Source organism: Leptonotus elevatus, chromosome 1 (genome assembly GCF_054856555.1).
Source record: "Leptonotus elevatus isolate MCC_2025b chromosome 1, RoL_Lele_1.0, whole genome shotgun sequence".
NCBI lineage: Eukaryota > Metazoa > Chordata > Actinopteri > Syngnathiformes > Syngnathidae > Leptonotus > Leptonotus elevatus.
Genome location: NC_141239.1, coordinates 5,240,909 through 5,256,239, shown reverse-complemented (window position 1 = coordinate 5,256,239; position 15,331 = coordinate 5,240,909). Strand labels below are relative to the sequence as shown.

The 15,331-nt window shown below is 38.7% G+C and overlaps 1 protein-coding gene across 2 annotated transcripts in view; it reads right to left on the bottom strand.

The window, feature by feature from the left end:
• eif2b3 (eukaryotic translation initiation factor 2B, subunit 3 gamma) overlaps nt 1-15,331 on the bottom strand; it is a 59,049-nt gene that overhangs the window by 11,898 nt on the left and 31,820 nt on the right. The window contains exons 11-12 of one of the 2 annotated variants that reach the window (XM_086074381.1): nt 10,049-10,152; nt 2,835-2,964 (exon numbers count right to left, since the gene is read on the bottom strand). In XM_086074381.1, the coding sequence (XP_085930507.1) occupies nt 2,912-2,964; nt 10,049-10,152 (157 nt within the window). In that variant the 3' untranslated portion in view covers nt 2,835-2,911. Of the gene's footprint in view, nt 1-2,834; nt 2,965-10,048; nt 10,153-15,331 lie in introns of those variants that run through there. The other variant, XR_015094656.1, reaches the window with a different exon arrangement.

Genomic DNA, 15,331 nt, shown 5'->3' with positions numbered 1-15,331 from the left:
CTAGCTAGCACCTGAAAGTAATTGAGAAGCACTGTTGTAGATGAAGCTGTGAAAGGAAGACCCAAAATGAGCCCAGGGTGCGAACCCAGAACACTGCATTGCCACACAGACACACAAACAGTGTTGAGATGAGTTTGTGAGATGGCAGATTAACGACGACCACACACAGGTAAGTGTCGGCATTAATGTGCGAACACACACACACACACGAGCAAACACACGAATGAACTGCTAGGCGGGCTGAGCCACGGTGGCGTTGTCTTGAGGGCACTCCGGGGTCTTTGTATAAATATACAAAAGCTTTATGCAAACACCGGCAGCTGCCACGTCTCATCATGAGACGTGCGAGAGAGGTCAGAGTGTGAGATGGTTGAAAGATGTTAAAGATTGCGCCGTTGTGAGAGCCGTCAACGTGGTTTGCACTCAAGTCGGACTTTCGCACGCTCAGGTGTGCCTTTCGAATGGAGACGCTGGCCACCAAAATGAACTGACAAGAGTAATCTTGTAGCGTGATGAGAATATAGGTAGAGTTCAAGTGCTTCGTGAAGCTTCATCTGTCTGTCTGGTAAGTTGTTCAGCTAACTGGCACCTTTAAACCAAAAGTGCCATAGAGGAGTCAAAAAATAGCACAGGTGCTTCATGAAGCTTCATCCGTCTGTCTGTTGGTCTGTCTGTCTAGTTAGCTGTTTAGCTAGCTAGCTAGCACCTTTAAACAAAGAGTGCCTTCGAGAGGAGCCAAAAAATATCACAAGTGCTTCGTGAGGCTTCATTTGTCCGTCGGTCCGTTTGTCTAGCTGTTTAGCTAGCTAGCTGGCTGGCACCTTCAAACTAAGAGTGCCATAGAGGAGTAAAAAAATATCACAGATGCTTCATTAAGCTTTATTTGTCTGTCTGTCAGGCTAGCTAGCTCTTTAGCTCGTGTATTAGTGCTAGTCTAATGTATTGAGGGCCCAAGAGCCAAATAGAGCTGCACCAATAACGACACAAAAATATGCAGCATTCAATACTTTAACATTCATTTTCTTCTATCTTTTGTCTTTAGTTTTGGATTTTTGTGCATTTTTCCCATACATTTTTAGACTTTATTGCCTTTCTGTTAGATTTCTGAAAAAAAAAAAATTCTTAAAAAATACAGTTTCTGACTTTTTTGGGGGGTGGGGGGTTGTGTAAATGTTATGGTAATTTGCGGCATTTCTTATTTTGTTTTTTTATAGTTACTTTTTGAAATGTTTATTTTCTGACTTTTTAAAATACATTTTCTGACTTTTTTTTGCAATTACAAAAATACTTGGTCATTTTCTGCCATTTTTAGGTAACTTTTAAAACACATTTTCATCTTTTTCTCAACACTTAAAATGTTTTACTTTTTTGGAATAGGCCCTATAGACAGAGAAGTGCTGAATATTTTTGGAATCTATCGATTAATTGCATTTTTTCCCACCAGATTACAGTTTATTAACTACTGATAGGTGTTTATTTCGTATTCGTATAGTGATTAAAAGAAAATGGGATTGATGCTGTACTATTTTACCGGTTCGGTTATTGTTTTCCAAAGTAAAAACAGATTTTTACAAATGTCTTATTTTGATTAAGCACAGTTTTCTTTCATGAACGACTAAAGAAATCAGTGAACAATAACTGTTGATATGTTGAAATCAGAAGATTTGGACCTTTAAAAAAAAATTATAAAATGGCTCCAAACAATTAATCGATTATTAAAATAGTTGTCGATTAATCTGATAATCGATGACTTGTCAATTAATCGATTAATTGTGACAGCTTTAAACCAGAGTAAGCATGAACATAACTTCACGGCACGCTACATATCATGTACGATGATAAGGTCCGGGCGGAACTTGCGAGAGCTTTGTTGGAATTTGGTCAGGATATTCTTTCAGAGAAATCTGAGAATTGGACTTTTGCGACCTTAAATCGAAAGGGAGGGGAAATGCCCGATTATCGGTTATGTGTTATTATAACATCTGGATCTAACAGAACATAAGAACAACAGCTTTTAACAATCCAGAAGACAAAATTCGATTTCACGATTTAGCAAATTTTGAACGATTCGATTTTCAAAATGGCGATTAATCGAATGGATTCGATTCATTGCCCAGCCCTAGTGTGTACCATTCTTAATGCGCAACTCATCACTTGTTGATGAACTTAATTGACTTCCCTAAACTTTTGAATGCACTTTCAAAGTCAACTTCATGTAAGTGTTTTATGCTCTCTCATCAGTGAGGCTTTCCTCCGAACCGCTACTGACACATCAAAAATCGTCGCGGTATTTTTTTTTAAATACTCAGACACAAAAGGAAAGCAAAGCCACCATAAATCACGCGCAAATACAAAGCTCCCACACAGACAACTAACTCCGTCCCTTCGTGACTAAAGAACTTCCAACCTGTAATTTAAGAAATGCTTCGCCGAAGGGATGCAATAAATCTTGTGACAGCAAGGGGGTGGGGGGGGGGGGTAGGTTGGGGAGGGAGAAGAAAAAAAAAAGAAAGAAGAAAGGCGTCAGCTACGAGTACGCTTCCTCTTCCGAGGAGTGTGTGTGAGGGCGGGAGTGTTAACTGATACAGGATCAAGCTGGGTGGTCCGCAACTGACACATACACCATTTTTGTGTGTACAAATAAACGGAACCCCCCCACTCCATTGTGGTCACCACTCCCATCGCTTTTGCTCGAAATCTCTGGTTTTCACAGCTGCGCGGCGTGCAACGAGAGGGAGGAGCGCGCCGCACTCCTATCAGTGCAACTCCATCATCTCGTACGGCAATTACAAGTGAGCAATAACAATAAATGCCAAAATAAAGAAACTCGGGAGTGGATTTGAGATTTTATTGAAACACATTTTCCGAGCGCGTCACCGGGTTCCAGGTCGTGACGGTCAGGCGAGGTCGCTTAGATCTCCATCAGCTGGTCTGTGCCAACAATGACCTCATTGGTCCTCTCAGCTAAAGACACAAAGCACAAAACTTTGAGAGTCAAACCGGAAGGAACAAATGTATTATCAGCTAAGAGGTGAGCTGTGATTGGACGTTGCTTGAGCCCAACTGTGATGTCATTTTCAGGCGACAGCAAGTGACCGATGGATGAAAACGGCTGGATTTTGCTTCATAACTCATATTCCACAAATGTAATATTAACTCATTCACTGCCATTGACGGCTATTAACGTCAAAAATTCATTTGAACTATTTCTATTAGTTTAAATTTTTTTCCACTTTTGTTAACAAGAGTATGAAAACCTAGATTTTTTTTATTGTACACAACAGATATAAAATGTATGATTAATCGTGAGTTAACTATTGAAGTCATGCGATTAATTAATTAAAAAAAAATGTAATCGCCTGACGCGATTTCCAAAAAAAGGGAAAAGATTATTAAAAAATTAGGAGCGTCAGGTGATTGAAATGTTTAATCGTAATTAATTGCATGACTTCACGAGTTAACTCACGATTAACTCATTCACGGACATTGACAGCTATAGACGTCAAAAATTCATTTGAACTATTTCTATTAGTTTAGTTTTTTTCCTAAAACCTAGAATTTTTTTGTACATTTAGAACAGATACATTTTTTTTTAAAGAATATTAAAAATTAGGAGCGAGTACTATTTTTTAATCGTAATTAATCGCATGACTTCACTAGTTAACTCACGATTAATCACAAATGTGATATCTGTTCTAATACAATATAAAAAAAACACTAGGTTTTCATACTCTTGTTAACAAAAGTGGGAAAAAAATGTTCAACTAATAGAAACAGTTAAAATGATTTTTTTTTACATCTATAGCTGTCAATGGCAGTGAATTTTCAATTAATCAGAATGCCATGTTTAGAATAGTGAGGTCACATAGAATGACTTCCACTTTAAGTCCCCTGTATAATACTAATGTTATTCACGGGATTTTACAGTAAACAGAAAACATCTTAGAGCAGCCATTAGGTGATATTTCAACTGTTTTCTTGCAAGCGACTTTATTATAAAATTTTACCTTACTGCATTCTGATCTTTGAAAATGACATCACAGGCTGGGCTCAGGTCATGACTAATCACGGCGCACCTGTTTTCGGGGTTTGGTCATATGACATTCACCTTAGGCACTGTGATGTCATTTCATTTTAATTTTTCCATTTAATTTCACTTGCACAAAAAAAGACCATGTTAGAGTAATATAATATAATAATTAGAGGTGTCAAAATTAGTGCATTAATTTGAGTTAATTTTAAGTTCCTTTAACGCCACTAATTTTTCAACGTGCGATTAATGACCGCCTCTTACTTGGAAAGCCTGTACAGCGGGGGTTCCCAGCAAACACGTCCACGTCAAAGTTTAGCAGTAATAAATGTAATAATAATGCATGTATTTGTGGAGATTGGAGTCAAGTTGTATTTTACAATTTTTAAAATGTGCAGAATTTTACAAGTTACTTCATGTTAAAGATCAGATAGCTCTTAATATGAAAAGAAAAATGCACTGAGCTGTTACCAACGTCTTACAAATTTTGCCATCTAGTGGCAGAAAAATTATCTTAACACAAATCAATATCACACTCGTATTTTACAGTAATTTTTTTTAATTTTATGAACTATTATGAAATAATTATCAAAGACTAAGATGCAGACACATTTTTCTCACTTTTATGTTAACAAGAGTTTGAAAACAGAAAAAATATTTTATTGTACATTTAGAACAGATATGAAATGTGCGATTAATCGTGAGTTAACTATTAGTCATGCGATTAATTACAATTAAAAAACTAAATTACCTGCCACCCCTAATAATAATGTAATATAATATATAAAAAAAAAGAAAGTCACTGCATTAATTAAATTAAATTAAATTAAAATAAAATAAACAGTCTGTTACCAACAAATCTGTTTAGTGACTTTGGCTTATAAACACGTTTTGAATTTAGTTTTAAATGTATTTAGTGAGGTTGACTGAGCTGATATTTGGATATATTTTTTCCATATCTGGTGAAAGCAAAGAATCGGAAGAAATCATACTAAACGTAACTGATTTGCATATCCGAAAGATATGTCTTTTTTTAAATGAAAAAAAAAAACCTCAAAACAAATGTTCCGTCGACAGCGAGTGGCAAAATGGCCGCACCCCGAGATGAATCATTTTGCCACTTAATTCATATTCCACAAATCTATATTAATCCCAATGCTGTGTTTAGATTAGTGGGGGCCACAGAACATATTGAAAAAAAAAATGACCATGACTTCTTCCCCTTTTTAAGGAAAGCACAGACGCTAATGCTAACATAACAGGAGACGTTTAAGGCTTTACGAATTTTACATCCTGCTGACAATGCAAAAACAAATCCTAATTTGTCGTTTCCCATGCTTTTGAATGCTTCGGAGACGAGTCCCGCGTGGCAAGACTTAGCTCATGCTGCCTGCTACCTGAACCTCACAAAGGAAACAGATGATGCCTGAAAGTACGTCTGCCTGCAGCCGCTTTGCACGCCTCCATCCGAGCCTCAACATCTGGTCCGATCCAAAGCAAACGGTGAAGGAGAATAATGTTCCATTCACGCCAAGCGGCTTCTAGTGTGAAGGAATCTCTTCACAAACGGATTTTTCCTCAGCTGTGTGGATGGGAAGACAAATGGGGCGTGGGACACCGGGACTGTGTGAGGCTGCTCGATTTATTGCGATGACTTGTCTGTAACCCATACACATGCTTATATTGACATATGAGCGCCTCCTCGTAACAATTGGTCAGTTACGAAATGCCTTTTGGTTGATTTTTCGTTGGTGTTTGGGAGCAAAAATTTATTTACGGGTGAGTTTCAGATGGACCGTCGTAGGAGTGAAGGCCACACCCCTTTAAAGGTACGCGTACACATAAGTAATAATATGGACACTAGTAACGACTTGGGCCCGACTGATATGTTTTTTTGGGGGAGGGGGGCAATTCTGATATTTGTAAGAAAAAAATTCTCGTAACTGATTAACTCATTTACTGCCATTGACCGCTGTAGACGTCAAAAATTCATTTGAACTGTTTCTATTAGTTTAACATTTTGTATGAGTATGAAAACCTAAAAATTGTTTTTAAATTATTTTCTTTTCTTTCTTTCTTTTTTTAAATAAAAAATAAAAGATAAAAAATTAGGGACGTCAGGCGATTAAATTATTATTATTTTTTAATCGCATGACTTCACTAGTTAACTCACGATTAATCACAAATTTTATATAAAATCTAAATGTACCAAACATTTTTTTCTAGGTTTTCATACTCTTGTTAAAAAAAGTGGGAAAAAATGTTAAATAGAAATTAATTTTTGACGTCTGTAGCCGTCAATGGCAGTGAATGAGTTCATCTTAAAAAAACAACAACTAATGAATAAAATGACTTATTTTTGGTGCCTTAACAGTTTCAACAATAAATTTAATAATTACAGGAATTGACTGTTTTCCAATTTGTCCTTTAGTATTTGTTTAACTAAAACAAAATTAATTAATTATTATTATTTTGCCTTATTTGGGGGTGGGGGGGGGGGGGGGGGGTCAATAACATTGAATCTGCCAGTCGATAAATAACCCTAACCCTCTATAATATAACATTTTAAATGTAATTATTTTTCTCTTCAATTCAACGTACATTGCGCTCCTCTTTCTGGTGTACAACCTGGCAACCTAGCATAAAGACAAGAAGACTGCACTAAAGTTCTCTGTTCTTTGCAGAGGATCAAGAATATTGAGTATGCCTCTGAGCATTCTAATTAGCTCTCTTTTCATGTATTGTTCTATCGTTTATGTCCAGATGTCCATTGCTTCAAGGGGTAGAACACAACGACAAAAATGCTGCTTTTTTTTTTCCTTCTTCTTCTAGTTTTATACACCACGGCGCAGGTGGATGACCCCATCATGACACACAAAAGGCAGCCAGTCTGCCTGACAGCTTACTGATTGACATTACTGGCAACGTAGAATTATACAAAACACACCCACTGTTTGTGTGTGTTTTCGAAGCACACAGCACAGAGGTACAGTGTGTATGCACTAATATCAACACCTGACAGCGGTGTGTGTGTATGTGTGTGCGTGCGTGCGTGCGTGCGTGCGTGTGTGTGGCGGGAAAGTCTGGGTGGTCTCCCTTGCCTTCTCACAGCTTTAGAAGTACTGATAGTGTGTAATGTCTTCAGCAGCCTGCACTCATCCGCCCACACTGCTGCTGTCGCTAAGTTACATTTGCGATGATGTCCACCAAAGTTATCTGGAACGCAAATCTTCTCTACCTACCACCCCTCTTTGATTCGATTCCAACCGTCCATACTTTCCTTTGAACATTACGGTCAATTTGTTCTTCATTTGTACTCTGTTGCTTTTCGAAATCCTGGCTACTTTCGACACTTCAACACGTTAACGACCTTACCTACATTTGTTCTGTTGTTCTGACCAGCCTGTCTTCGCTCCTTTTCTTCCATCTCACCTACCTTCTCGTGTTAATTTTATCAGTCATTTAAAAATTTTTTAATTAAATGTAGTCATTTTATTTAGTAAATTTTTAGTTGACTATAAATCTAACATTTTAGCCTTTATTTTAGTCCAAGAAAACACAATTTTATTCGTCTAGTTTTAGTCAACAAAAATTGTCATTGTTTTAGTCAGGACAATCGTTTTACCCCTGTGTATTTTTTGTCTGCAGATAATGTTGAACATTTCATAAATTTCTTTATTGTTTTTGATGAAAAACAACTTGACATACTGTACCAACAAGGGGCTACTATGGCTTCATGCTACGAGCTAGTAAATTAGCCAGCATTAGTTAGCGGTCGGATTAACATTATTGTTGGAATGTTATAGCCGTTGGATTAATGTTACATTTTAATATAACTATCCGGTGTTCCTTCGTTTTCCGCTGGGGCTGGGTTGAAAAAAATACCCGCAATAAATGAAATTAGCGAAGTAGTTAGCTTTATGATTTATGTTTTTTTAATCGGTGACACAGTGAGACCACAAAAAGTGAACCGCGTTATAGCGGGGAACACTGTAATTTACTTTTTCGTTTAACTGTTCACCGTGAATCCACCTCCTGTCGGTGTTTGGGCATGTTGCACTCGCTAGCTGCAGATTTGAAAGGGGAGGGGCGTCACTTTGTGTTAGTGACAGATAAGCAGAGACAGGATTTTACAAAATCATATTGTCGTCTCATTTTTGTTCATGAACTAAAATGTCCATAGATTTTAGTCCAGTTTTTATTTAGTGAAGTCGATTTTCATCTCGTCTTAAGTAGACAAAAATGCATATTGCTTTAGTCCCAGTTATTGTTTATTAATGAGTGTTTTAGTCCGGTGAAAAATGCGAGTTGGCGAAATTATTTTTGTTTAATTTCCGTTGACAAAATTAACACTACTGCCTTCAAAGCAACCTTTCTGTATATCTAGCGCCTTGTGTTAGCACTCTACCACCCATTCTTTCCAAACTACATTCCTCCTACTAAGCTACCATCCCATTCTTTGTACAAAACTTAGCATTCTGCCATCCTTCTTACCTACCACACATCCATCCTGCCTTCCTTTCTAATTATCATGCCACCTTTCTCTATACATACTACTTTCCCCTACCTTTTTTTTGTGGGAATCATTATTTTATTTTTTTAAGGGAGATTTTTGTTTGTTTGGCTTCCCAAATAAAATCTGCAAACATTCCTAATCGAGTGCCGCTGCTTTTGAGCCGACTTTCAGGAAGCAAAAGTGCAAAACGATTAGATTTACACCGGCGCGCACCGTCTTGATGCAACAAAAGCAAATATTTCATCAACAGACCGTTAAATCCACAAAAGATGAAGCTTTGTCTTTGTCTGACAGAACTTTGGCTGCCTGGCTTACGCACTACAATTATGCAAGCAGGTTTCTAGCATTGGATAATATCATGTTAGCAAGTGTGTGCTTTGCCAGTAGTTGCAACTCTGCCAAAACACACACACATCTGATTTGCTACACTCTGCAGATGCTCTTAAAAAAACAACACCAAAGGGAATTTTTTTTTTTTTTTTTTTTTGCACAATGACTTTAAACAATGAGACATTCATCAAAAATAGATGATATGTATAGAACAGGCCTGTCATACAAACTGAAATGAAAGTGTGAAACATTTTATTTTTAACTGTGCATCTGAAGTGGATAAAAGCAATGTTAGACCATGTGAGGAAGCTTGACTATTATATTTTTCATGTGATAACTTTGTCCAAATTGAAGCAGGATTTCAATTTTTCACATTAGTACTATTGAAGATGATCAGGCAAAAAGATTTAGAAGATAAATCAAGTTTGTGAAGTGTATAAGTCAGCATTAAACGCTGTAATATGAATGCAATGTTGTTTCCTACAGGTTGACAACAACTCAAATTAAATTTGAATGAAGACTATAAAAAGTAACGCAAGAGTCAAAGTGGTGTTTTGTCGCGAAGCGCTCTATTGTTGTGGCAATTCGGTGGCGCGGCCGTCTTGTGGCCCGAGCGTGCGTCTCTTTCTCTGAACGTGCATGTGTGCGTTGGACGTGGCTGGAGGGCGCTGCTGTTGAATACCGGGTGGTCCTGCTCTGGCCCTGCTCTCTAACCTCTCCATCAATGTGACACACACACACACACACACACATTCACTGACAGTCATGCGCACACACACTTACTAGTACTACCATATAGCTTTAGCTACAAGAGGATTAAGTAAATGAAGAAAAAAAAATCCAATCGCTTGATCATACAGAAAAAAAAGTCTTTCATTGGTTGACTTTCCAGACCCCCCCGCATACATTTTACTTAAAAGAGGAAACTAAATTATAAATTTCTTTAGTCACGATTTTTGGTATTTTTGTACCATTTACTTTAAATTTCTTATGACAGATGGTAAAGATTTATGCATTCTAAATCACTGTCAAAATGATTAACTGTCTGTTAAAATATTAAATATTGAGGCAATTAATCTTTTGGATAGGAAAAACATCTAAATACTTGCATGAACAATAAAATTGCAGTTTTTATGGCCTTTTGTGTTTTCACTGTGTGTATTGGTGCTCACCTGCGGGTTCGATATGTTGTCCGCTTCCCACCAGGCAGTATTTGAGGTCCGAGCCTCGGCCAATGACGGCGTTGCTGCAGATCACACTACCCTGGATGTTGCATCTGTATAATAGCATTAAAAACGTATTATGTTTGGGTTTTTTCACCCCATTGAAATGAATGGAAGTGCCATTAATAAATTAAAATTTTATTAATCCAAAAAAGTGCTTTAAAAAAAAAAAAGAAGGGAAAATACCACTCTGCATAACTTATCTACATAGAATGTAAAAAACAAACAAAAAACAGTTTGTGTATCTAGGCAACCGTGGGCAGTCTAATATAGTGATGAAGACGCAAACGAAAAGGTTTATAACATCTGGAAGTGACTCAGTAAAAATGCAGTAATATTAGTTGCTTTTGTCAGAGGATAAAGAAATACTGTTACATTTTCTGTGTAGGTGTTGCTGCAATGTTTGTGTTCAAAAATACATAACTAGCATTCAGCTAGCAAGAGGCAAAGTTTTGCCGTTGTTTTAAATATAACGTAATTCTCTTTGTTTTATATTTATCTTGACCGTATACTTCAACTGAGAGCGGCATTAAACGGCTTATCAGCCTTTGTTGTAGAACTGTTCAATATTTGCTTGCTTTTTGTAGAGTGAGTTGAGTTGAATGCCTATAATGTGATTGTATCTCACAGCAAAAAACAAATGACAACTCGTATCCCGTACTGCAATTTTAATTGTATCAATTACGAGAAACGGAGTGCAATACTTGTCCTCAACCAGCAGAGGCGCTGTTGATTTAATGTCAATGAATTTGCCGTCTAAAAAAGTCAACACAACAACTGCAACGATAAGTTGAGCTGCACGGCCACTATGGCTACTGCTCCAGGCTGCTTTTCTGCTTAATGTAACGCTGGCATGGAAACAGGAGTTCAGAACACTCAGAGATCCATTAATCACGTAACCGATAAAAGAAGTTTAGCTCAGTACTAAAAATTCCCCAAGTAAAAAAAGGTGTTATGATGTTCCCCACTTCACCCAAAGTGCCTGCAGAAGATCTGATCTCGTTAATTCTTCAAAAACTCGGGTGCACGCGCCCACGTACACTCAAGCCTTCATACTGGGAGCGGCTTAGTGCGACCACAGCTTTTCCACCCGGCGCCGCCACGGATGTAGTGCCGCGCCGGTCGGGCCTGTTCGCGCCGCTCACCTGCTCGCAAACGTTCAATATCTGGCACCCCCGCTGGGCCCAATGACACGACATTAACATTTATATTAAAGAACAACAAGAGCGGGCACCTGCGTGAGCGTGTTTTAGGACGTGGCGGGGGCCGCAGCAGCTCCCACCTGAGCTGGCGCTGCCAACCCACCGTGAACGCTCGCCTTCGGCCAAACCGTAGCCATAAAATGTGTTTGGGAGAGGACACACAGACGGTCTTGTGTTGGCTGAACATGGAGTCTGTGTATGTGTGCGATGGAGAATGTGTGTGCGCGTGCTTCGGTAGCTTGGGGAGACCAGTGGTGAACACATGTTGGTCTTGCCCGGGCAGTGACGCACACACACTTGGCCCTCTGTAGCTCCCAAACAGACTGGTTTGTATTGGCCCGTTTTATTCAGGTGGTTAAGCCAGGAACGAGCGCAAGACGGTGTGTGTGTGTTTAAGCGAGAGGTGGTGGTGGTAGTTGGAGATTACGAGAATCCCAGTTTTGTGACATTTGCGAGAGAGGGAGCGCGAGAGACCACCAAAGAAGTTTCAAAGCTGAAACACCACTAATTACTAACACCAGGGCTCCTCCTTGCCATGACCACCCCATCCCTCTCTCTCACATACACACACTCATCAACCCCCACCTCCTGTCCCACCCCCCCTGTAAAGTTGACCCCTACTATCCCCCTTCCCAAACACGCAGCGCTTTGTCAACAAGCTCTGGTCAGCTCCAAACAAAGAAACCAGAAATGCGAGGGGTTTCGCCGACATGGCCAGGGTCTGCTAATCCGCTCATACTGGCTCTTTCTTTCTTTCTTTCTTTCCCTCTTTCTCCTTCCTTCTTATGATCCCCCCCCAACCAAAGAAAGGAAAGAATTGCAGTTTTCTCCCCGGAGTCGAGCTTGCTTTGCCCACTTACTTTTGCATCTCCCTCATTCTCTCACTCTTTCATGCCTTTGTGCATGGGCCTACGTGGCCGTGATGAGGGTCCCCACGCTGGCTGGCTCGGGTCCTCGTGAGGTTTTAAGAAGACGACGGAGGGAAAGGAGAGAGATGGCGCAGAGAAAGGCCCGTGTAAGAAAAGAAGCGGACCCTTTGAATAAGTGCATTAAAGATCCAGACTGGAGGCCAAGATGAATCTCCTTTCCGCCAGAACGGAGAGCTGATTAATCGATGTGTTAATTCTACAGTAGCTTCTGCTTCTTTCAGCACAAGCGCTTTCTTGTTGCAGCTGCACGAATGAGTGACTTGGCGTCATGATGACATCAGTGAAATATGTGCAGCATCACAGATGATCCCAGCGTGATTTGATTCACTCATTACCTCGGCAGAGAAGGTTTTGTTGTGCTTGGTTGTTTGCGATTAAGATTATGCAAAAACTAGTGAACCGAAAAATTGTGGAAGCCAAAAAAGAGCCCATCCAATTTTGGATAAAGGTGAACAGCCAGGATTATTTTGCCTTAATTTTTGTTAATTAAAAACAAAATTCCTTATGTTCCATGGGGTGTCAAATTCAGGGGCCACTTTCATCCAAATTTGATTTCAAGTGGGCCAGACCAGTATGTCTAATGAGTATAATATTAAAATATTTCCCTTTTTGTGTGAAAATAATTACATGTAAATTCTGAAAATATTCCCATTTATTTAAGAGTTTATTATAATTAATAATTGTCTTTATTAAAGAGTAATTTATTATTATTTTTTTTTTAAGTGCAATTTATTTATTTATTTTTACATCAAATCTGACTAACAGCGACATTTCAGAATGTCATGTAAGTGGTTGTCAATGCGCCCTCCAGTGGGTAAAAATAGCAACAATTAATTTTAGTGAAAAACTGCAGTTTATATTCTGTCCTCACGGGCCAGATTGGACCCCTGACGGGCCAGTTCTGGCACACAGAACGTATGTTTGACACCCCTGTTTTAAAGTGTCATAATGTTAAGGTATTTATCCAGAATTTTTCAATTGATAATATGCATTAAAAAGTAGCAAAATTATTGGGTTGGGGTGTTACAGTATATTGGTGAATGAATAAAAGACTAATGTTACGGGAAATAAACTGCAAACAAACAAATAAGGGTGTAATATACACAAAACCAAAAAGCCATGTAAAGTAAGAAAATTCTCATATTTTTCCAGTTAATGAGATTTGTGTTATTAAGAAGAAAAAACTGCAAAATGATGGGAGGAAAGTTGTATGGTATGAGTAAAGTCAACGTTTTGAGGAAAAAGTCATAACCTTACGACAAACTTGTAATATAACAAGTGGAAATGTACCAAAAAAATAAAAAATAAATTGGGTTCATATGTTGAGAGAAAATATGTTTCAATAATGTAATGTTACCCAATTTCAAAATTCATGTATCGCAATGTTAAAATGTAGGCACATACATGCTGTATTTGAATATCTCTGAAGATGTGCACGCATCTAAAGAGAAAAAAAAAATCATATCAGTAAACCCAACGTGTTTTTCAGATGTGCTCGGCAGAGTTCCACTCCCTCATTTCCTAAATGGCGCAGGATTTTACTGTGTGGAGTAACAAGGGTTCATAGTGTTCTGCAAATTCCATAAGCAGTGGGAATCCTGGTGTGGCCAAGTAAATTAGCGGTCAAATGAGATATTGGGATGTTGTGTGCTTCACTTCAGCAGCTCCGTGTTTGTTTGGAGCTGGCCTCTGGCTGGTCGCACACCAATAGGCACATTGTGGGCCCAGTGCGCCTTGTTCGACCCCGCGGAGCATGGAAAACAAAACCTGTGACACCTCCCATTTACACAGCATCTGACTTAAAACACACACACACACACACACACACCAGCATTCACCATTTGCGCATATTTGAATTGGAAACAGTTGAATTTTTAACATTGAATGGTAAGCTATGCAGCAATTAAAAAGACAAAGATGACAACGGTATCCAATCAGTTTGGCATGGAGGAGGACTTTGGTCATAGTAAAAGTGAAAAAAGTTAAACTTTTAGGTAAAACGTTGTAATGTTACGAGAATTTAGTACAAGGGGGGAAAAAAAAGGTGCAAAGCTCCGAAAATGAAGACCTAATATTAGACATAAAGTCATACTGTTAAACGACCAACGTCATAATGTTACGAGAATAAATGTTACCAGAAAAAAGGCACAATGCTAGGAGAATAAAGACCTGAAATTCCACAAAAGTCTAAATGCTACAAGAATATTACGAAAATAGGCATAAGGTTAAGAGAAATTTTTAATTACAAAACAAAAGTCGTATTGTTATGAGAATAAATTTGCAAGAAACTGTCATGATGTTACAAGAAGAATGCAAATTATATAAAAAATAGGGGTGTAAAAATTAGTGCGTTAATTTAGAGTTAATTTAAAGTTCCTTTAATGCCACTATTTTTTTTAACACACGATTAATGACGGCCCCTTACTTGGTAAGCCTGTACTGGGGGAATTCCCCGATTACGATTAAAACTTTTAATCACCTGATACCCCTAATAAAAAACAAAAGTTGTAATACTGCAAGAAAAAAGAGGTTAAGAGGATAGAGTCATAAGTAGTGAGGCACCAAATATTCGGCCACCGAAAATAAAATTAAAGCTGAAAGAATATGGCCAAAATAGGTTGTGGTGATGCAAGCAAAAAAAAAACGCTGCAAGCAAGCGTCTGTTTGAATTAAACAGCGAACACGGGGGTGAGTGTCCCCCTTTCTTCTCGCTGGCTTTTCACCTTGTGAGTTTGCGCCGGTCGGTCGCAGCAGCTCCCGGGGTCATTGCGCACACCGGAGGAGAGGGGCGTGGCTTGGTGTACAACATTTAAGTTGGTCGAAAAAAGACAGAACTGCCGTGTACTGCAATACAGGTGAGACACTTTTCATCCCGAAGCGCCTTTCCTTTCCTTTCCTTTTTTTATTTTAAATTTTTTTTAAATAAGAGCTCCCGAACGCTTCCACTTTTTCACCGGCATCCCGGTGGCCGTGTTAAATACTTTAGCTAACGCTAGCGCTATTGCTATCAACACGTAAACACTTACCGCCATCTCCGGGTGGCAACGGACATGTACAGGAATGCTGTGTGTGACTTTGCAGTCCGTTTCCAAAGCCGATTA